The sequence below is a fragment of the Zonotrichia albicollis genome, chromosome 8, assembly GCF_047830755.1.
Source record: "Zonotrichia albicollis isolate bZonAlb1 chromosome 8, bZonAlb1.hap1, whole genome shotgun sequence".
NCBI lineage: Eukaryota > Metazoa > Chordata > Aves > Passeriformes > Passerellidae > Zonotrichia > Zonotrichia albicollis.
In genome coordinates, this window is record NC_133826.1 from 1,760,742 (window position 1) to 1,784,191 (window position 23,450).

Here is a 23,450-nt window from a genome sequence, read left to right on the forward strand (position 1 = left end):
TCTGGTGAAAATCTTACTTTGCTTCTTCCTGTCTGCCACACTTTTTTCGCAGCAAAATTCTGTAGCATCTCCTAAAATTAACCTGTGAAAATGCAAATTATTTGCTCTGAGGGTGTTTCCTTAGGCTGCTCTGATGTTACATTTTCCATTCTGGACACAGAGGTTACAAATGAAAATATTGCTCAGCCAGCCAAATTAAAAGATGTATTGCAAGAAGAAGCAAATTGTTGTTGTAACAGATTACAAAGCACAAAACAATTCTTTTTTCGTGCTGGAGGCAAAAATATCAATCCTCTCTGCTGGCCTAAAATCAAGATTTGAGTATTAAAGCAGCTCAGCTTTCAGCACAAGGCCGGTGGTGAAGCGCGATGCGCACACGGAGATCATCCCCATGAAATTGGCTCAAAACCCCCGAAAATTAATTGAACAATTCTAATTGGGAAGATGCAGGCAGATTAATGAATTCCAATTTGTGTTCTGGATGTTTGCTGCAGTAAACAAGCAGCAAGGGGAGCGGCGTGGCTGTGATTCCTCGCTGGAATGCCTCCGTGAACGCAGCCGTGAATCATCGAGCAGTCATGCTCCTCAAAGGGCAAAATCAGCCATGAACGGCCTGGAATAATGGGGAAAACAATCTCTGCTGGCTGCCAGAACCCCCACAGCTGCCAGCTGGGCCTGACACAGAGCAGCTCCACCTGGCAGGGGTCTGCACAGAGCGCCAAAACCCCACGGAAAACAACAACGGGATGGTATCTCCGAAATCCCAGCAAGGGATGGTCACTCCAAAATCCCAGCAGTGGGATGGTCACTCTAAAATCCCTACAATGGGATGGTCACCCCAAAATCCCAACAATGGATGGTCACTCCAAAATCCCAGCAGTGGGATGGTCACTCTAAAATCCCTACAATGGGATGGTCACCCCAAAATCCCAACAATGGATGGTCACTCCAAAATCCCAGCAATGGGATGGTCACTGCAAATACCCAGCAATGGATGGTCACTGCAAAATCCCAGCAATGGGATGGTCACTGCAAAATCCCAGCAATGGGATGGTCACTCCAAAATCCCAACAATGGGATGGTCATTCCTCCAAAATCCCAGCAATGGGATGGTCACTGCAAAATCCCAGCAATGGGATGGTCACTGCAAAATCCCAGCAATGGGATGGTCACTGCAAAATCCCAGCAATGGATGGTCACCCCAAAATCCCAATAGTGGGATGGTCATTCCTCCAAAATCCCAACAGTGGGATGGTTATTCCTCCAAAATCTCAACAATGGGATGGTCACTCCAAAATCCCTACAATGGGTGGTCACTGCAAAATCCCAACAGTGGGATGGTCATTGCAAAATCCCTACAATGGATGGTCACTCCACAATCCCAGCAATGGATGGTCACTCTAAAATCCCTACAATGGGTGGTCACCCCAAAATCCCTACAATGGAATGGTCACTGCAAAATCCCAGCAATGGGATGGTCACTCCAAAATCCCAGCAATGGGATGGTCACTGCAAAATCCCAACAGTGGGATGGTCATTCCTCCAAAATCCCTACAATGGGATGGTCACTGCAAAATCCCAACAGTGGGATGGTCACTGCAAAATCCCTACAATGGGATGGTCACTCCAAAATCCCGACAGTGGGATGGTCACTCCAAAATCCCTACAATGGGATGGTCACTCCAAAATCCCAGCAATGAATGGTCACTCCAAAATCCCAGCAATGGGATGGTCACTCTAAAATCCCTACAATGGGATGGTCACCCCAAAATCCCAGCAATGGGATGGTCACTGCAAAATCCCAACAGTGGGATGGTCATTCCTCCAAAATCCCAGCAATGGGATGGTCACCCCAAAATCCCAGCAATGGGATGGTCACTGCAAAATCCCAGCAATGGATGGTCACTCCAAAATCTCAGCAATGGGTGGTCACTCCAAAATCCCAGCAATGGGATGGTCATTCCTCCAAAATCTCAGCAATGGATGGTCACTGCAAAATCCCTACAATGGGATGGTCACTCCAAAATCCTAGCAATGGATGGTCACTCTAAAATCCCTACAATGGATGGTCACTCCAAAATCCCTACAATGGGATGGTCACTGCAAAATCCCAGCAATGGAGGTCACTCTAAAATCCCAACAATGGGATGGTCACTCTAAAATCCCTACAATGGATGGTCACTGCAAAATCTCCACAATGGGTGGTCACTGCAAAATCCCTACAATGGATGGTCACTCTAAAATCCCTACAATGGATGGTCACTGCAAAATCCCAACAGTGGGATGGTCATTCCTCTAAAATCCCAGCAATGGGATGGTCACCCCAAAATCCCAGCAATGGATGGTCACTCTAAAATCTCTACAATGGGATGGTCACTGCAAAATCTCTGCAATGGATGGCCACTCTAAAATCCCAGCAATGGGATGGTCACTCTAAAATCCTAGCAATGGATGGTCACTCTAAAATCCCAACAATGGGATGGTCACTCTAAAATCCCAACAATGGATGGTCATTGCAAAATCCCTACAATGGGATGGTCACCCCAAAATCCCAACAATGGATGGTCACTCCAAAATCCCTAAATGGAATGGTCACTCTAAAATCCCAGCAATGGGATGGTCACTGCAAAATCCCAGCAATGGATGGTCACTGCAAAATCCCTACAATGAGTGGTCACCCCAAAATCCCAACAGTGGAATGGTCATTCCTCCAAAATCCCAGCAATGGGATGGTCACCCCAAAATCTCTACAATGGGTGGTCACTCCAAAATCCCAGCAATGGGATGGTCATTCCTCCAAAATCCCAACAGTGGGATGGTCATTCCTCCAAAATCCCAACAATGGGATGGTCACTGCAAAATCCCAACAGTGGGATGGTCACTCCAAAATCCTAGCAATGGATGGTCACTCCACAATCTAAGCAATGGGATGGTCACTCCAAAATCCCAACAATGGATGGTCACTCCAAAATCCCAGCAGTGGGATGGTCACTCCAAAATCCCTACAATGGAATGGTCACTCCAAAATCCCTACAATGGGATGGCCACTCCCCCAAGAAGAGGAAATTCCCCACTCTGGGTATGATCAGCAGCCAAGAGGAGGCAGAAATCTCCAGATTCCACATCCTTTCCCTCCTTTTTCCCATCATAATTTCCACCAGAGCCTGGGAATTTGGGGTAGGTCAAAGAAAGCTTCCACAAACCTTTTTTCCATGGTTTAGACAGGAAAACAACAAACCAGACACACTCACTGCCCACAAACCCTGACCACACAGATACAAAGAATTTCTATCTGCAACATTATTGATTCCATTAGGGAAAAACGACTGAAATCCCAAAAGAATGAATGGGATGGCTGTGAACATGCATAAGATAGGAAGTTAAGAATGAAACATTTCCTGGAAACTGCAGGTTCCCCTCATGCTGTGCTGAGTTCAGAACTCACCCACAGGCATGGAAAAGAATCCTTGGCCAATTTGTGCTGCAAGCAAAACAAAGAATTGGGATTTATGTTGGAAATTCCTGGGTTTCAGCCTCATTTTTATCAGAGATCAACTACCCTCAATCACACAACAACTCAAAATTTGGAGTGGCTAAATTTCCAATTCTTATTTCAACAACAAAACTGGAACAATTTTCACTTGTATTCCATCAGGACGCCCTATGGATATTTTCAGCCATTAAAATTTAATGCATTAAATGAAGGAAACTGGAAATTGTTTTCCCAAACTCATAAAATCCAGCTCTCCAAAATCCAAAACACTGCCAAGAATCACAGGTTCCCCACAAAGACATTTTGAGAATGAAGAAATAAAGCGATCACACTGCACTTTTCCACAGAATTATCCACAGGGGGGCTTATTAAGGCACCAAAACCCAATTAAAGGCAGCAGATGAACCTACACATTTTTGGATGTAATTGCTGCATTGTGTCTGCTCCTGCCTCAAACACAGCGTGGTGCCCTGGAATATTGGTTTGCCAGGAACAGAAAACCCAAAAAAAGCCCCTACAAACACAAGCTGGGGTAAGTTAGGAGCTCAAAGCCCACCCAGTGCCACCCGTGCCATGGCAGGGACATCTCCCACCATCACAGGGTGCTCCAGCCTGGCCTTGGGCACCCCAGGGATCCGGCCATGGCTTCTCTGGGAAATTCATTCCAGGGAAATTCATTCCAGGGAAATTCATACCAGGGCCTCCCCACTCTCCCAGGGGACATTTCTTCCCAAAATCCCCAATCTAACCCTGTTTAAAATCGTTTCCCCTGAAGTGAAATCCTGTTTAAGTGTGTCTCCCTCCCCCTGCCACCAGCCTCCCTTCCCTGCTCCATCTCCTCTCCCGCTGTCCCTCTGGACACAAACCCCTCTGGAGCTGCTCTTCCCCCCATCCAGAGCGCCCCGAATCATCCCAAACCCCAAACCCCAACCCCTGCACCTGAGGGATCTCAGTGAAATCCCAGGGGAGCCAAGAGCCACTCCAAAATTAAGGGAATAAAAAGCAGTTCTGTTCATTGAGGGGCCTTCAGGTACATTTAGGGCAGACAAAGCCCCCCAGGGGCTACACCCAAAATGGACCATGGGTCATGATTTCTCACACTTTTATAAGTTTGGTTCATTTGCATATTGGGGGTTAATTTCCCAATTACAGCTTCAGGTAATGAAGTAATTTACCCCAAGTTTGCTCCCCCTAACTCACTTTTGTTTCCATTTCTCAGGGCCTTCAGGTACATCTTGGGCAGACAAAGCCTCCCAGGGACTACAGCCAAAATGGACCATGGGTCAGAGGTTGTCACACTTTTTTAAGTTTGGCCCATTTGTGTATTGGGGGTTAATGTTGCAATTACAGCTTCAGGTAATGAAGTCATTCACCCCAAGTTTCCTGCTCCCAACTCATTTTTGTTTCCATCTCTCAGGGCCTTCAGGTACATCTTGGGCAGACAAAGCCCCCCAGGGACTACAGCCAAAATGGACCATGGGTCATGATTTCTCACACTTTTATAAGTTTGGTTCATTTGCATATTGGGGGTTAATTTCCCAGTTACAGCTTCAGGTAATGAAGTAATTTACCCCAAGTTTGCTCCCCCTAATTCACTTTTGTTTCCATCTCTCAGGGCCTTCAGGTACATCTTGGGCAGACAGAGCCCCCCCAGGGGCTACAGCCAAAAATGGACCATGGGTCACATTTTTCATATTTTTCATATTTTTATAAGTTTGGTCCATTTGCATATTGGGGGTTAATTTCCCAATTACAGCTTCAGGTAATGAAGTAATTTACCCCAAGTTTGCTCCCCCTAACTCACTTTTGTTTCCATTTCTCAGGGCCTTCAGGTCTTCTGTCTTGGCAGACAAACCACTTCCATAGGCTACACCCAAAATGGACCATGGGTCATGATTTCTCACACTTTTATAAGTTTGGTTCATTTGCCTATTGGGGGTTAATTTCCCAGTTACAGCTTCAGGTAATGAAATAATTTACCCCAAGTTCGCTGCTCCCAACTCATTTTTGTTTCCATCTCTCAGGGCCTTCATGTACATCTTGGGCAGACAAACCACCCCCAGGGACTACACCCAAAATGGACCATGGGTCATGATTTCTCACACTTTTATAAGTTTGGCCCATTTGTGTATTGGGGGTTAATATCCCAATTACAGCTTCAGGTAATGAAGTAATTTACCCCAAGTTTGCTCCCCCTAATTCACTTTTGTTTCCATCTCTCAGGGCCTTCAGGTACATCTTGGGCAGACAGAGCCCCCCCAGGGGCTACAGCCAAAAATGGATCATGGGTCACATTTTTCATATTTTTCATATTTTTATAAGTTTGGTCCATTTGCATATTGGGGGTTAATGTTGCAATTACAGCTTCAGGTAATGAATTAATTTACCCCAAGTCCGCTGCCCCCAACTCACTTTTGTTTCCCTCTCTGGGGCCTGAGGCAGTGAGGAGTCCCTGATTGCCAGGCCTGGAGAGGAATTGTTGTGTCTGCCCAAAATGGGGCAGCAGCAGCTCACACTGAATATGGGATTTAGAGTCGTGCAGGATCACAAATACAGAAAAACAGGAAAGCTGAAATCCCAAGGCCTCACTGGACAGCACTGGCCCTTCCCTGGCACTCTCACCCCACTGGGAGCCCAAAGGGACAAGGGGACAGGGACAGCAGCCACCTCCTGGAGGGTGGTGGGGCCCCTGAAATCCAGAAATGTCCACACAGAAAATTCCTCCTGCTCTGTCCTCAGGAGACTCCAGCTTGATGGCCTGGGGATTAATCTGCTGCAGGGAACGCAAATCCAAGGAGCCCCACACGTGTCCCACCAATCCAAACCAGTTCAGCCAAGGATTAGGGCAGTGACAGGAGGGAAAATGCTTTAAAAGCTCCAGCCAGGGCCCTAAAAACACTGAAAAATATGAAGATGCACCTCATCATTCTAAAAACTAGACACAAGATTAGAAATGTGACATTTTTCACCTCAGCTTGAGTGCAAATTCATCCACTCCCTATGAGGCCAGGCCTGGTAAAAGCAGGATCAAAAATAGATGTTCCAGCTGATTAAATCCTCAGCTAAACAAATTGTCTGCAGGAAAATGCATTAGAGAGATGCAAGAGCAGCAGGACCCCGGGATGAAATTGGATTCTTTGGATCATGTGTCTGAAGCATTCCAAATTCCCTCGTTTAGCAGGAGAAATTAGCACAACAGGGACACTCCAAGCACGGAAATTCACTGCTCACACCTGAAATGTTGTGTGAGAAATGAGATGGGTTTGAAAGGACGTAAAACACCAGCATAAAACCCCCCTGGGATTGGAACACAGAAGGATTAAGATAAGAAAACAGCCCTCTTTTAGCTAAACTAGTTATACTGATTGTCAACATTTGTTTGCAGGTATTAATACAAAAAAAAAAAAAAAAAGGAAAAAAGCAAAAGATGAAAGTATTACCAGGAATAATAGAATGAAATGTAGAACAGAAGTGTGGATTATTAAAAAAAAAATTCTAGATTGCTGTATTTTCTAAATATGAGTAGTCCTGATCATTTGGTGTATTAAAAATATATTTAAACACAAGGCAGATAATAAAAACTACAATAAGTTAATATTATGATGATAAATCCTTCGGTATTTAGCCAGGAATCCCAGATTTTGGGGTGAGGCGAAGGAAACCAAGAACAAGTAACTCTGAATGCCTTCAAAGATGATCAATTCTCTATTTGTATTACATCCATACATCCTATTTAACATAAATCCCAAGCTCTATGGAAATGTGATGGATCATTTCCAACAATCACTTTGTGGTGCTGAAAGGATGACTAAAACCACTGACAAATAAAGGAGAGCCTGAGAATGAAAACAGGATCTCGTTCCTATGAGCCCTGGGACAATTCTTCCATCCCCAAATGATCTCCTGGAAAATACATTTGGGACAATTCCAGATCAGGACTGGCTGCACCTGGTACCTGTTATTCCTTCTTCTCATTGATCTCCAATTTTTTAATTGCAGAATCAAGCCAAAAACCCTAAAGCCAAACAACATCCACCCCCCAAAAAAAGATATTTTTCAGCTCGATAATCCAACCTTTGTCACAAAAGCATGAATTAATCAAGATCCCACTTATTAAGCACTAAGAAGCTTTTAATCTTGGTTATTCCTTTCAGTTGAGTCATTACTGGAATATTTTCCTGCCTTCCTGAAATGATTAACAGTGGTGACCTTTTCAAATCGGGCAGGATCTTCCCTGCATGCAAAACAAACCCACGGAAGCTTAATTTACAGCCCCAACCCAATCTACCCCAAAAATCTCTGTCAACAATTAATTGAACATTCAGGAAGTGAAATAAAACCCGTGCGGTTGGCGGTGGCTTTGTTTTGTGTTCATTTGTCCTCTTTAATATCGTGCTCAAGGCAGGAATTATTGGTGACAAAACCAGTCACAGATCTCACATCAGTTTAATTCAGAGCCTGGGGCTGCACCGATCGATTCTGCACCACAAAATCCTCCCAGATCCACAGGAAAGAGCCTCAGAAAAAAACCCCAACTCATCTAAATAAACAAATCCATAAAATTGTACCCCAAAGCCGCTGCTGGAGCAGCAAATATCAAGGAAAATGGGATTTGAAGATGTCTGTCCCAAAAATGGCCACTGAAGGGACAGCTCTGAAATTCTAAGTAATCACTACTTTTCTTTTGTAAACAGCCCTCTTTTAGCTAAACTAGTTATACAGATTGTCAACATTTGTTTGCAGGTATTAATAATAAAAAAAAAATCATCGTAGAGTGGTAAAAGATGAAAGTATTACCAGGAATAATGGAATGAAATGTAGAACAGAAGTGTGGATTATTAAAAAAAAATTCTAGATTGCTGTATTTTCTAAATATGAGTAGTCCTGATCATTTGGTAAAATTACTGGGATTTTTGGAGCAGTTCTCCCTTGGAGCAGGAGCATCCCCTTAATTCTTACAAGCTACAGGATTCCCAAATGAGAACATCAGATAATTCCCTACAGAGGGATCAGACTGGAATGGGAAATAAAGGGTTATTTGTCACTGGGAACACCAGGAAATGGGAACATCATGAAATTCCCTACACTGGGATGGCACTGGAATGGGAACTAAAGGCTTATTTATCAATGGGAACATCAGGAAATGGGAACATCACGAAATTCCCTACACCGGGATCACACTGGAATGGGAAATAAAGGGTTATTTATCAATGGGAACATTGCAAAATTCCCTACACCGGGATCAGACTGGAATGGGAACTAAAGGCTTATTTATCAATGGGAACATCAGGAAATGGGAACATCACGAAATTCCCTACACCGGGATCACACTGGAATGGGAACTAAAGGCTTATTTATCAATGGGAACATCAGGAAATGGGAACATCGTGAAATTCCCTAACCTGTGATGACACTGGGATGGGAACTAAAGGGTTATTTCCAAGTACAAGGAACATTTTCTGGAGATTTCTGCATTCCTGTAAATCCCCAGTGCCTCACAAGCGTCTGCCTGGAAAGGTGACACACACGCTACACTCCTGTGTTCTCCAAGTCTCAGGAATTCTTCCTTTGCCTTTGAAATGCAGCATTTCAACTCCTGACAACCCAAATCAAGAGACCCAGGATGGAAATGGGGCACTTGGAGCTGGGAAAAGCATCTGGATGGTGGCTGCTGCTCCCAGGATGGAACACGGATATCCCTGCGTTCATTCTTGTCCCTCTCGGAGATTTGCTTTTATCTCTCCTGTCTCTTTTTTAACCTTTCTCTGTGGTAATTGTATTTGTTAATCGTGTTAATTAAGGCTGCGAGCTCACCAGGGAACATCCTCCCCTTTGTTTTCCAGCTCCAGATTGGGCCTGGCAGAGGGACAGCATCCAACAGGCCTCAGATATTGGGATCAACAAAAGCATTCCATGGAATTATGGGGTGAAGATGGAGCTCCTGAACCCCCCCCTGTGTGCTTGGATCCGAACTTTCCTCCCCATAAATCCTGGAGCTTTAGGAATATAAACTCGTGGAATTGGAATTACAGCTTCTGGGGAGAGGTTTTAATATTGACTACACCAAAAATCCATGCTAATTAAATTGTGCCTCTCTCAGCCAAGAGCTGGTGCCCTTCAAAGGTCCACAGGCTTCAACCCCGGAATTTGCTGTTTAGTTAAATGCTGGGTGTTTGTTCTCTTTGTTTACAGCCAAAACCGATGAATTTTAGTCTCTATGACAGAGTTCCTAAATTAGTGACCCTGAATTATTCATCAGCTATTTAGCCAAATGCTCTCCCCAAGCCCCCAGTCGTTTTAAACTGAACAAAACCACATTAAATATTCTATTTTTCCTCTCTAAACACCGCATTTCCCTCCCAGATATTCCTTAAGGCATCCTGCCTTCTGCCTGGAGTGATCCCGGGCTAAAAGCCACATTTAATAACCTGTTTCAGTTTCTTCTCTTCCCTTTCCTTGAGCCATGAATGGAAGTGAAAGCAGAACTGGAGCTCGGCGTGTTATCCTTGCGGAATCCAATGCGGCCGACAGGGGCTGATGTGCCCGGGGCGATGCCATTGCCGGTTTGTGTCACCGCTCCCTGCGCTGGGATGTGACCGTGGCTGCTGCCACTGTCCCCAGATCTGCTTCCCACAGCTGCAGCCAGCCCGGGGTGCTGCTTGCACAGGGAGCGTGTTGGGAATTTAGCTGCTAGAAAATGGAAAAGTACAAAACCATGGCTAATTCCACATCCGGCACCTGCAAGATAACAGTGTCCTTGGGCCTGGCTGTGGTAGGATAACAAACAGTGAAAGAGGCATGAGAAAAGAGACATGGAACCCCTAAGGAATGAGGAAGAGTTGATGGCATAGTTTAACCAATAAATTGCTTGGCTTACAGAATATTCATAAGCTTATTATTTGCTGTATAAGTGTTTGATGCTCTCTTCAATAAACGGAATTTGCTTATCACTCATATTGAGTGTCTGAGTCTCCCCTCACCGACAAATGGCTCGGCCCCGACAAAGGCCCACATTTTTTCTCTGTGACAGGAGTGTTTGCTTTGAAGCACTGAATAATTCCAGTTCCTTTCTCTTTGCCTTCATTTAGAGAAATCAGAAATAAGCCAAGAGCTGGTTTAGCCCAGCAATTTATCCTAACAACGCAAAAATTGGATTTTTAACAATAAAACAGCAGGAATCACTAAATAAATGCAAAACCCAACCAAGAGACAACGAAATGCCTGAGATTTGAATCTCCAGTTTGACCTCTCCAGTTCACACCAGTTCTGTCTGTCCAGTCAAGTTTTGTACATTTTAACTCATAAATTCCGTCTCTTCAAGATTTGTGGATATTTCCCTCATACTGCCACGCACAAAACTCTAAATGAGTGTTTAAACAGGGAGTGTTTGCTTTGAAGCACTGAATAATTCCAGTTTCTTTCTCTTTGCCTTCATTTAGAGAAATCAGAAATAAGCCAAGAGCTGGTTTAGCCCAGCAGTTTATCCTAACAACGCGAAAATTGGATTTTTAACAATAAAACAGCAGGAATCACTAAATAAATGCAAAACCCAACCAAGAGACAACGAAATGCCTGAGATTTGAATCTCCAGTTTGACCTCTTCAGTTCACACCAGTTCTGTCTGTCCAGTCAAGTTTTCTACATTTTAACTCATAAATTCCACTTCTTCGAGATTTGGGGATATTTCCCTCATACTGCCATGCACAAAACTCTAAATGAGTGTTTAAAACATCAGCCCCAAACATTTCTGAGCTTGTTTCCATCCTCATTATTTACATCGTTAATAAAGCAGCTCTAATTATTGTGCTTGATTATCTCCTGCTCCTTAAAATCCCAGAACCAGAAATGTTGGAAAAGACCCCTAAGAACCAGTCTCAACATTGATGTTCCCCTCCCACCTCTCAGCACTGAAGCAAATCCTGGTTTTCCATTTAATTGTGCTTTTGAGATTTGAACAGCAAGAGAAAATAAGTTAATTAACAGCAAAATTAATAAAAAGACTGGTCTGAAATGTGAGTGTGAATGGTATTTGAGTGTGAATGATGTCCAGTGACAGAAGTGATGGGGATGAGTGATCCAGATCAGGATCAACAGGACTTCTCTGACAAATCCAATTGTCAGCCCAGCCCATGAGGAGAATTCCTCATTTTTCCATCTGTTATTACACAATAGGCCCACGAGCTTAATTCACAACATTTTTCAAGGTTTGCTTTGTGATTAATGTTGATTGAAGTCCTTTTAATGAATTTTAGCTGATCTGAGCCCACCTCAAGCGCAGCTGGAGGCGACTCCGAGCGCTCCCTGTCAAAGGTTGTTAGTGGGGAAAAGTGAATTCCCAACAATAGAAGCAAACCCCACAAAACAACCTCTCAGGAGGGATTTCCATCCCACAGAGCCCTCACGTTTTTTCCTCACCCTTCCTTGGAGACCTGGTTCTTGTTGCCAAGGGATCCCAGTGGTGTGGGCTGTCCATGGTGTCGGGTTATCTCAGCTGTTTGAAGGGCCTGGAAAGGCCCGGGGTGGCCTTGGGGCAGCCGCGTATCAAAGGACGAGAAGAGGCTTCAGTTCTTCTTTCGGTTTTTATGTTTATTAATTGTTTATCTAAAAGATTTTCTTTCAGCCCGACAGAGCTCTGCTCAGCAGCCAGCCATGAGCACACTGTGCTGCCCTCCGTACAGTCACCTATCTTTATACCCATTGTTACGTGTACAATATTTATCATTTTTCCCCAATACCATTTATTCTTATAACTCGGTGCACTTTCAGTAATAACCAATCCAAAAGTGCCACCATGGCCAAAGAAGATGGAGGAGAAGAAGAAGAAGAAGAAGGACAGGACACACCCCAATTCCTCCATCTTACTTCTCTAAACCCCCCTGTACAGAAATCCTAAACCCTGTGTCTCACCCTCTAATTAACCAATCCCTTCACCATTCACCCCGGTGAAACCCTCCTGTCCTCATACAGGTGTCGTCTCCTGTGTAGGATCAAAGTCCAGCCACCAGACACTTCTGGAACATTCCAGGACTCCCGAGCCCCCCAAGGGTGCTCTCGGTGGCTCGGCACCTCAGGACTCAGATCCTGAGATCCCACACATGGGATTGTTCAAGGACAGGCTGGATCAGCATCCTGGGATCCTGGGGGGTGTCCCTGCCCATGGAATGAGCTTTAAGCTCCCTCCCAGCCCAAACCACCCCAGGATTCTGTGATTCACAGAATTCAAACCCACCAAATCCCAAAGCAAAGGTTCAAGGCTGCTCCCCAAAGCTCCTGATGAGCTCCAACAATTAGTTGCAAGAATAATCCTCAGTGCAAGCTGAGGATTATTCCCATTCCGCTCACCCCAGGCTGACCAACTGAGGCATTTCCAATTTGCCACAACAGCTTTTTCCCCTGTAAAACAACAACTGACGAGGCCAAGGCAAACAGGGATAACCGGCGGATCCCGACCGGGATGCAGACGGCACAGCCGGAGCTGCTTCCTGGGAAAGGCTGTAAAAATAGCAAAGGCTGACATTTCAGCGTTTCAGGATTTCTCTCCTTCCTTCTGGAGGCAGCCTGGAAGTGCAGCAGAACAGATTTCCATCAACCTCTGCTAGAAAAACCAAGGGCTGAAGTCTGGGTGCTCGGGGAAGGTGTTGTTGCTGGAGGCAGGGTGGGAGAAGAGAGCCTTGTGTTTATAGGGAAGAAAAAGCTGGAAAAAATGGCAGCAGCTGAGTCTGGATCCCAGGCTGGAGCTTGCCAGGACCCTGGACCCCAGGGAAACCCTTCCAGATCGGGTTTGGACAGAGTGGGGGCTGCTCATCACCCCAGCTCTCATTCCATGGGCATCTTCTCCATCCCGTCCCACCTTGTCCCTCTTGTTCCTCCTTTGCCACATCCCAATGGGATCACCTGGATCTCAGGAAATCTCCTGAGCCAGCAGGATTGTTCCTCATGGACTGCTCTAAAAATCCATGGATGTTGATCTGCCAAATATCACTTACACACAATGGAGTTGTCTGAGGGTTTTGAGCTTTATTTTTGTGGTGGGGACATAATTCCTCCTTTGCTCCCAGTTGTCTTGGACAGGAAAACCAAATCCATAAATGCTGTCCCTGGCTCTGCCTCAGAAATCCATTTGCTGCTTTTATCCATCTCCTGTGGAGCTGAAGGAGGCTCCAGAAGAAATCGATATCCAACGGTACCAAACCCAGAGCCATAATTTATACGAACAGGCTGTGACCTCTCCATGAGTTTGTTTACAAATGGATCCGGGGGTTCAGTCCACCAGAAAACTCCTGGAAAAGGGGAACACTGAGCCCAGCAGCAGCTGGAAGCAGCTCAGCCCATGGGGGAGATGGCACCAGGCCATTGGTGCTCCTGTCCCAGCCCTGACCCTCCATCCACAGCCTGCTAAGGGAGCCAGTCTGACTGTCCAGATTTAAAAGGACACATTCCCTAAGGACAAGAGAGAGCTTTGGAAAACAGCCGGATACCCAGCCCTTGCCATCATTAATTTATAGTGATCCCACTTCTATAATTACCACTTGCTTTCAAAACTTTCCTCCCTCAGTCAGCCACGAAGGAAAAACTCAAATTTAAAATGCTGCCCAGCACTCCGATATCCACCAGCAATCCCAGGATGAGGAACATGAGTTTCTCATGCCATGAATTTTCCTTATTTTCCTAATATTTTAGGATGTATGAACAGCACCACACCTGGATTTACTTGCCCTTCTCCCTTTCTCTCTTGCCTTGTCCCATGCTCCTTGTCAACCCCATCTCAAAATTCCACCTTTCATATGTGATGCTTTTCCATTCTTTTTCCATCTTCCTCAGGAAAAAACCACAGAATAAAAAGAATCCCTAGATAAGCAAGAGGACTGTTTATCCAGGCAGGATAAAATCCTGGGGCACCACAGGAACCCACAGGGATCATCCAGTCCAACCCCTGGCCCTGCACAGACAGCCCAGAATTCCAGCCTGGAATCCCAGGGAGCGTTGTCCCTGTTCCCAAGGTTTGCTGCATTAACAGCTCTAATTAAGAACACATCATTTGACTTCCATGGTGCTTTAAGGGACAGAAATCCCAAAATACCTTTGAAGCTACAAGGACTGGATGCCTTTGAATGTTCTGAGTCCTCTTAAACCGCATTTTTGTGGAATGGGCTCCGAAATATTCCAGGCTCAGCTCCTGCAGTTAGCTCAGGAATAACAGATCCAATAACACAGAAAAGCTAATTTTCTGTTAGTGGTAGGGAAGGCAACTTCCAGCTAATGAAGTCATCCATCATTCTGCAGTTCTCACCTGCAGGGTTCATTAAAGCTTCTGGAAACAGAGCTGCAGTACAAAACATTTTAAGAATATACAGAAAATCCTAGGAAAAAACCAATGTGAGAAAAGGAGGGATCAGTGGGATCTTCTGGCTCTGCAGAGCTCCCTGACAGGAGGGGACAGCTTGGGGGTCAGGGAACAGGGACAGGAGGAGAGCTGATGTTTAGGTGGGATATCCGGGTAATTTTCCATGGAAAGGGCTGTGATCCATGGGAAAAGGCTGCCCAGTGGTGGAGATGGCCTGGAGCAGCCTGGGATGGTGGAAAGTGTTCCTGGCCACGGATGGGATGAGTTTTAAGGTCCCTCTCATCCCAAACCCTCCTGGTTTCATGATTCCTCTGATCCCTGTGGAACCCCTGAGGTGATGCCAGACAATTCGTGTAAAACACTGGGATTATTCAGAACCAAAAAAGCTAAAAAACAACCAAAAAAAAACCCCAAAAAAGGATCAAGGAATGTGGAGATGTGCAGCAAAGCCAACCCACAGTGCCTAAAGGAAGATAAACCAGGAATGAGTCTGCCACAGTCTGTCCTGGCAGCCAAGAGGAGCCCGGGAGGAGCCAAGTGCACATCCCAAAAACAGCCCGAATGTGGGAAGTGAACATCCCAAAAACACAGCCTGAACGTGGGGATGCTGCCACGAGGGAAGCTCCACACATCAACACTTCCAACAAAGCCAAAGCCAGCAGGAAAACCTCCTGGAGAAACACTTTTGCTGCAGAAAATTTCACTTCAGTTGAGCCCACGTGTGAGGGTTGGAGACCAGGGATTCTCCGCGCAGGCCTCAGCCACCAGGGATCCTCTGGGAATGCTTATTCCTCTGAGATTTGGACATGCAAGCACCAAAAAAACTTATTTAAAGGGATTTAAACTTATTTAAAGGTGTTCAAATTGACTTAAAGATATTAAAACTCCAGAAACAATTTCTCTGAGAAGGAATCTGCTCCCTTCCCAGGGCATGGCTGAATCTATCAAACTCTAGTTTGATGGACTCAAGGACCTGCTGTGTTTTGTTGGAATTCTGAACAGCTGGGCACTATTTAACACCATCTTTTCCCCCCTGTGTGGCCGGGGGATGAAGGAAGTTGCTCCTTTCTGTTTGCCATGGACTCAGCCAGGGCTGGGAGCCGATTTCCCTGGAGAGAGCAGATGCAGGGATGGCACAGCTGGCTCGGTGGTTGTTGTGTGGGCCTGTTTGTGTCTCCTGCTCACCTCCGTGTCCTTCGCGATCCCTCCTCCAAGTGCTGAGGAATTCTCCTCGGAGATGGAGACAGATGGGAGAACACGCTCAGCTGACAAAAAGTGAGGAACCTTCTGGTTTCCCCCCCCCATGCTTTTCCCTGCTCCCTTCAGTTTGTTTCTCCTGGAACTTTCAGTGGAGAATTGAGCAACACAGCGCATCCAATCCCAGCCCCAGCCTGGAAGAGGAACTGCTGGAAGCAGGAGAATCATCCTGCTTTTTTCCAAACTGGGAAAAGAAGCTCGAAATCACATCAACAGAGGGTGAGAAACACAAGCAGAGCAGCTCATCAAAGCACAGCCAAGGGTGTTTCCAACACTGGGATATGGGAACGCATCCTGCTAAAAACCGAGCGCAGCGGGAACGGCTCCAGCAGCACATCCCGAAAAACCTCGGAATCCCCGAGGGTGGGAAAGACCTCTGGGATCACCCAGCACCAGCGACAGACACTGGGCCTGCCTGAAAAGCAGGAGTCAGCTCCTCCAGGCCAAATCCTGGCAGAAGGTGGCCAGGAGACCTTGGCTTTGGGATGGCAGCGCTGGGCAGGGCCAGCCCAGCAGAGCGGGACACCAGGGGTGGCACAGGGAGCCACCAGGGGCACCTCCGGCAGCACCAAACCTTCGGAAAAATTCATGGATCTTATCAATTCCAACAGCACCAAACCTCTGGAGAAATTCATGGATCTTATCCATTCCACCAGCACCAAACCTCTGGAGAAATTCATGGATCTTATCAATTCCACCAGCACCAACCCTCCAGAGAAATTCATGGAACTTATCCCTGAATGGGAGCCACCAGGAGCACCTGAGCTCCTCCAGCAGCACCAAACATCTGAGGAAATTAATGGATCTTATCCATGAATGGGAGCCACCAGGGGCACCTGGGCACCTCCAGCAGCACCAAACCTTTGGAAAAATTCAGGGAACTTATCCCTGAATGGGAGCCACCAGCAGCACCTGAGCTCCTCCACCAGCACCAAACCTCTGGGCAAATTAATGGATCTTTTCAATTCCACCAGCACCAAACCCCTGGAGAAATTCATGGATCTTATCCCTGAATGGGAGCCACCAGGGGCACCTCCAGCAGCACCGAACCTCCAGAGAAATTCATGGAACTTATCCCTGAATGGGAGCCGCCAGGAGCACCTGGGCTCCTCCACCAGCACCAAACATCTGGGGAAATTCATGGATCTTTTCAATTCCACCAGCACCAAACCTCTGGAGAAATTCATGGATCTCATCCATTCCACCAGCACCAACCCTTCAGAGAAATTCATGGATCTTATCCATTCCAGCAGCAGCAAACCGTTGGAGAAATTCACAGATCTTTTCAATTCCACCAGCACCAAACCTCTGGAGAAATTAATGGATCTTATCCATGAATGGGAGCCACCAGCAGCACCTGAGCTCCTCCACCAGCACCAAACCTCTGGGGAAATTCATGGATCTTATCCAAGAATGGAAGCCATCAAGAGCACCTGGGCTCCTCCACCAACACCAAACCTCTGGGCAAATTCACAGATCTTTTCAATTCCACCAGCACCAAACCTCTGAAGAAATTCATGGATCTCATCCATTCCACCAGCACCAACCCTTCAGAGAAATTCATGGATCTTATCAATTCCATCAGCACCAAACCTCTGGAGAAATTCATGGATCTTATCCATGAATGGGAGCCACCAGGGGCACCTGGGCTCCTCCACCAGCACCAAACCTCTGGAGAAATTCATGGATCTTATCAATTCCACCAGCACCAAACCTCTGGAGAAATTCACGGATCTTTTCAATTCCAGGGAGCCACCAGGAGCACCTGAGCTCCTCCACCGGAGATATTAATGGATTTTATAATTTCCATCAGCAACAAACCTCTGGAGAAATGAACAGATCTTATCAATTCCACCACCACCTAAACACCGGAGAAATTCATGGGTCTTATCAACTCCTGTTCCCCTCATTAATTCCAAGTAAATACTCTCCAAAATTCCATCTTTCTGAAGCTCCATTCCATGATCACAAACCAAAAGCCAACACAACAACTGGATCATTTCCATCCGCCTCCATGGGATTTTGCAGCTTCCAGGAATTCAAGAGCTCCGTTGTTACTCACCAGGCTTGGAAAATTCTCAACTGGATTGTGCCTTCTCATTTAACTCCCTGAATTCCTCCAGGGGAGATTGTTGGGCCATGAAAACAGACCATGTTTTCAAAAAAAAAAAGGATGGATTTAAAATAAAATTATTTTTATTTGATATTATATTTTGCTAAAGCAATTTGCTGGCTGTGTTTTAGCTGCACTCAGGGATAGCCAAGAGAAAAAGCAGAGCAAAATTTCCTAAAATTTAATTTCTGTTCTGTATTTTTTTCCTCCATGAGGTAACAGGTAATTATTAAATTAATGAAGCTAAATGTGAAATCATTTGGGAAAAATCCACAAAAATCTTAATTAAGAAAAGACAATCAACATCATATTGTAGAAATCCCTTCTTTAAAAGCTCACCAGAGCCTGAATAAATAAAAATGGAATAACTGATTTAGGTTGGAGAAATATTCAGGGAATTCCAGGATGGTTTGGGTTCAAAGGGATTTTAAATCTCATCCCATTCCCATGAGCAGGGACACTTCCCACTATCTCAAATTGCTCCAAGCCTGTCCAACTTGGCCTTGAGGAACTATTTCTAATTTTGGGGCTAAATCCAGCAAAACAAGGGAATGAGTGCTATAAACTCCAGAGTGCACTTGGAAAAGACTGAACTTTGGGATCTTCCAAGCATTGCTGTCAAGGACCTTGCTATGGGGGTAAAACGGATGATCTGAAGTTCTTGCTTGGCAAAAACAAGATGGAAGAGGTGTAAAAGTCAAAGATGTTTTTTAAAATGATTCCTTTGTGTTCCTCAAGGTCTGGATGGGGTGAGGGAGAGCAGACTGTGGGATCTCCGGTCACTCCAAAGGAAATTCGCCATGTCCACAATTTCCATGGCTTCTGCCTGCCTTTTTCCCCATAAAATCCCAAAAATGCACCCAGGGATACAATGGGAATTATCAAAGGAAGAAGGAGCATTTGGAATTCTGGGATCTCCGAGGCCGAACTGCAAAATGCAAGTCAGGAATGAGCCTGGTGGATGCTGGTGGAGGAAAACCCCAAAGCAGAAGGTTTCACAGAGGTTTTATGCAGTTTTTTTTTTATGGGAATGAAGCATCTGGAGATGGGATGCAGGGTTTGGAGCAGGCAGGGATGAGGCTGGCACAGGTCTGGAGGTCACTGTGGTGAACACAGTGGGAACAGCCTTTCCCTGAGGAAAAGAATCATTTGGATCATGGAAACACTTGAATCATGGCCTTATTCTAAATAAAAACAAACCTCAATATTGCTTTCCTTATTTTTCTGGGCAAGATGTGTCTGGATATGGGAGCAGCCTGTGGTGGCACAGATTCCATCAGCACCAGCAGGAGGAGGGAATTGCCATGTACTGTCAGAAAAGCAGCAAAATGTCTGGAAAAGGCCATAATTTCAAAGGGAAAGAGGAACGAGGGAAGGCAGAAAACTGGAAACAGGGAAAAGCAGCAGATGATTCCCCAAAAAAACGGCATCAATGTGGTGAAAAAGCTGATTTACCCCCCCAGAGTGAGGAAGTTCACTGGGGGAAGTTACAGATTCCATAAAATCCAGCACGGATGCATTCCCTGGCTTGGCACTGCCCATTTCTTCCCGAGGCAATTCCTCGCCAGCCCCCGCAAAGGGCACCTTACGTAAGTGGCATTTGGCTGGGCACAGGTGAGGCTGTGCCCTCATCCCAGCCCCAGAATTCCCCAGCACATCCAGGGGCACACCTGGACCCCACAACAGCACACAGGGAACCCCCTCCAGACACCCCAAGGAAATGCTGGAACACAGGGAAACATTGAAAATTAATCGAAATATTTAAATGAGATTTCAGCTGGGTTTGGTGTGGGGTTTGTGTTGAGGGTGTGCTCACACTCCAACATTCTCGGAACATTTTCAGAGTGATTTTCTTAATTTCTACATTTATTTCTTTCTTATCTAAGCTTAAAACAATTCCAAATCACCTAAAAACTGAGTGGAAAACCTTTCCTTTTTTCCATTTGGAGGGATCCCACCTCCTTTAGGAGTTGATCCAAGTTCCATCTCCAAATGAAATATTTCAATCCTTTTTTCACCGAACACCACAGATGCTGAGTCTGGTCCCATCCTGCTCCCTAATTCCCAGCTGGAGCATCTTTCCCTCATTTCCCTGGATAGGCTGCTGGGACCAGATGAGCTCCATGACAGATGTTCCAGGGAATTAATGTGAATAACCCCAAACACCAGCGACTCTGAGCAATTAAAATCCCCATGAACACTCTGGAGCTGCTGCAGCTCATAACCAGATTGAGGTTGTTATTACTGCTTGGATTTAAAGAAAAAAAACAAACCAAAACCAATCAACAAACAAAAAAAGCAGGAATTCTGCAGGATTCCAGATTCCTAAAGGAATGGGAAAGTAATGGATGTATGGCTGTGTGAAGAAGGATTAAAAAATTCACATAACTCAAAGTTTTCTGGTTCAATTCCCACACTCAACTGGTGCATATTTTGGGATTTAAAAGGTGGATCCTGCAAGAGGAAATTTAGGAAATGAATCAGTGGGATCCTCATGGATTTTCCTGGATTTTATTTCATCTTTTGATGGCTGTTTATGGTTTAAGCAGGATAAGTGACCCTCAGAGGCAGCCCCAATCAGCTGTAATGGCACTCAAATTGACTGTTTGGGGTTAGAGATTTGTGGGGAGCGAAAAGAAGCCTCCCAGACAGGATTCCCATGGGAAAAAAAAGGTGGAAAAGAGAGAGATTTGTAGCCAGCAAAAACTGTCTCCAAGCCTTTTCCAGGATTTAGCTCCGGGAGTGCCCTGCTCCAATCACCCTGAGCTGAGAGAGTGAAGAAAACAGCGTGCCCTGAAGGCTCTGAGTTCCTGAGCTCTGAGATGAATTCCTGGGCTCTGAAATGTGTTCTGAGGTGAATTCATGGGTCCTGAGATGAATCCGTGGGCTCAGGAATGAGTCCTGGAATCAATTCACAGGGCCTGAAACAAACTGGTGGGCTCTGAGATGAACTGGCGGGCTCAGAAATAAATACCTGGGCTCTGAAATGAATTCACAGGCTCTGAAATAAATTCTTGGGTCCTGAAATGAATTCACAGGTCCTGAAACGAATTGATGGGCTCTGACACAAATTCCTGGGTTCTGGAATGGATTCATGGGCTCTGAGATGAATTTCTGGGTTCTGAAATCAATACATGGGCTCTGAGATGAGTTTCTGGGTTCTGAAATCAAATCATGGGCTCTGAGATCAATTTCTGGGCTCTGTCATAAATTCATGAGCTCTGAAATAATTCCATCGGCTCGGAAACGCACTAACGGGCTACGAAATACATTCACAGGTCATGAAACGAATTCCCGGGCTCTGCACCGAATTCCCGGGCTCTGCAGAGGAGCCCCGGCTCTCCCCCACGAGCACACGGCGCCTGGCAAAGTTGCCGGCTGCCGCCTTTGTTCCCGGGAATAAAGGGCTGGATTCCTCCCCAGAGAGGGAGAGCGGCGGCCGAACGAGGGCCGAGGCGCCGCGCTCAGCATCCCCCGGCTGCTTTCCTGCTCCATTCCCCGCCGGCAGAGCCCACCGAGGACCCGCGCTCCCTCTCCCCACTTCAAACCACAGCTCCGCTGGTTTTAAACCCAGTTTCACCCCCAGTTTAAACCCGGCACGGCTTACCATGTGTGCGCCACCGTGAAGCGACGGCGCTGGCGGATGCTTTTATTCACCAGCAACTTTCTGAAAAAGCAGGGAGAGTTCCTGGGCGAGCTGCGAGGAGAAATCTTTGGCGACGTGGGTCTGTTGCCGGGCAGCTTGGGCAGCTCCAGCTCCAGGTGCATCTGCTCCTTGAAAGTCCTGATGTACACCTCGGCCTCGGCAGTGCCGAGCTCCCGGGAAGGCTCCCTGGCCGTCATCGCTGCGGGCGCTCAGCGGCGGCCGCGCATCCCCCGAGCGGCCAGCGCGGAGCTGGCCCCGCTCACGGCCCGGGCAGCGGCCGCGGGATCCGGCAGCGCCGCCACAAAGCCCCGGCTCCTCCCGGGAGGATGCTCCCGCTGCTGCTGCTGTGGCCGCTCATGAAAAATTCATCAGCCTCTGCTCCAGCATCCCGCCCTCCCGAGCGGGAACAGCGGCGGGATTTCAGGATCAGTCAGGGAATCGCGCTCTGCTCCAGCATCCCGCCCTCAAATTTCAGGGATCGGTCAGGGAATCGCGCTCTGCTCCAGCATCCCGCCCTCAAAGAGCCAACAGCGCTGGGATTTCAGGGATCGGTCAGGGAATCGCGCTCTGCTCCAGCATCCCGCCCTCCCCGAGCGATCAGAGCTGGGATTTCAGGGATCAGTCAGGGAATCGCGCTCTGCTCCAGCATCCCGCCCTCCCCGAGCGATCAGAGCCGGGATTTCAGGATCAGTCAGGGAATCGCGCTCTGCTCCAGCATCCCGCCCTCCAAGAACCAACAGCGCTGGGATTTCAGGGATCAGTCAGGGAATCGCGCTCTGCTCCAGCATCCCGCCCTCCCCGAGCCAACAAATCCCTGGGATTTCAGGATCAGTCAGGGAATCGCGCTCTGCTCCAGCATCCCGCCCTCAAAGAGCGATCAGAGCCGGGATTTCACAGGGATCAGTCAGGGAATCGCGCTCTGCTCCAGCATCCCGCCCTCAAATTTCAGGATCAGTCAGGGAATCGCGCTCTGCCCCAGCATCCCGCCCTCAAAGAGCCAACAGCGCTGGGATTTCAGGGATCAGTCAGGGAATCGCGCTCTGCTCCAGCATCCCGCCCTCAAAGAGCCAACAGCGCTGGGATTTCAGGGATCAGTCAGGGAATCGCGCTCTGCTCCAGCATCCCGCCCTCCCCGAGCGGGAACAGCGCTGGGATTTCAGGATCAGTCAGGGAATGGCGCTCTGCTCCAGCATCCCGCCCTCCCCGAGCGGGAACAGAGCTGGGATTTCAGGGATCAGTCAGGGAATCGCGCTCTGCTCCAGCATCCCGCCCTCCAAGAACCAACAGCGCTGGGATTTCACAGGGATCAGTCAGGGAATCGCGCCCTGCTCCAGCATCCCGCCCTCAAAGAGCGATCAGAGCCGGGATTTCAGGATCGGTCAGGGAATCGCGCTCTGCTCCAGCATCCCGCCCTCCCCGAGCGATCAGCGCTGGGATTTCAGGGATCAGTCAGGGAATCGCGCTCTGCTCCAGCATCCCGCCCTCCCTGGGCCAACAGAGCTGGGATTTCAGGGATCGGTCAGGGAATCGAGCACTGTTCCAGCATCCCGCCCTCCCCGAGCAATCAGAGCTGGGATTTCAGGGATCAGTCAGGGAA

At 47.1% G+C, this 23,450-nt stretch overlaps 1 protein-coding gene across 2 annotated transcripts in view; it reads right to left on the reverse strand.

The window, feature by feature from the left end:
* Positions 1-23,450, reverse strand: part of PDE4B (phosphodiesterase 4B) — a 199,378-nt gene that overhangs the window by 127,778 nt on the left and 48,150 nt on the right. The window contains exon 1 of one of the 2 annotated variants that reach the window (XM_074545605.1): positions 21,815-22,266. The exons of the other annotated variant lie outside the window; for it this stretch is intronic. Coding sequence (XP_074401706.1) covers positions 21,815-22,050 — 236 coding nt within the window. The 5' untranslated portion in view covers positions 22,051-22,266. Of the gene's footprint in view, positions 1-21,814; positions 22,267-23,450 lie in introns of those variants that run through there. 2 annotated transcript variants of the gene reach the window in all.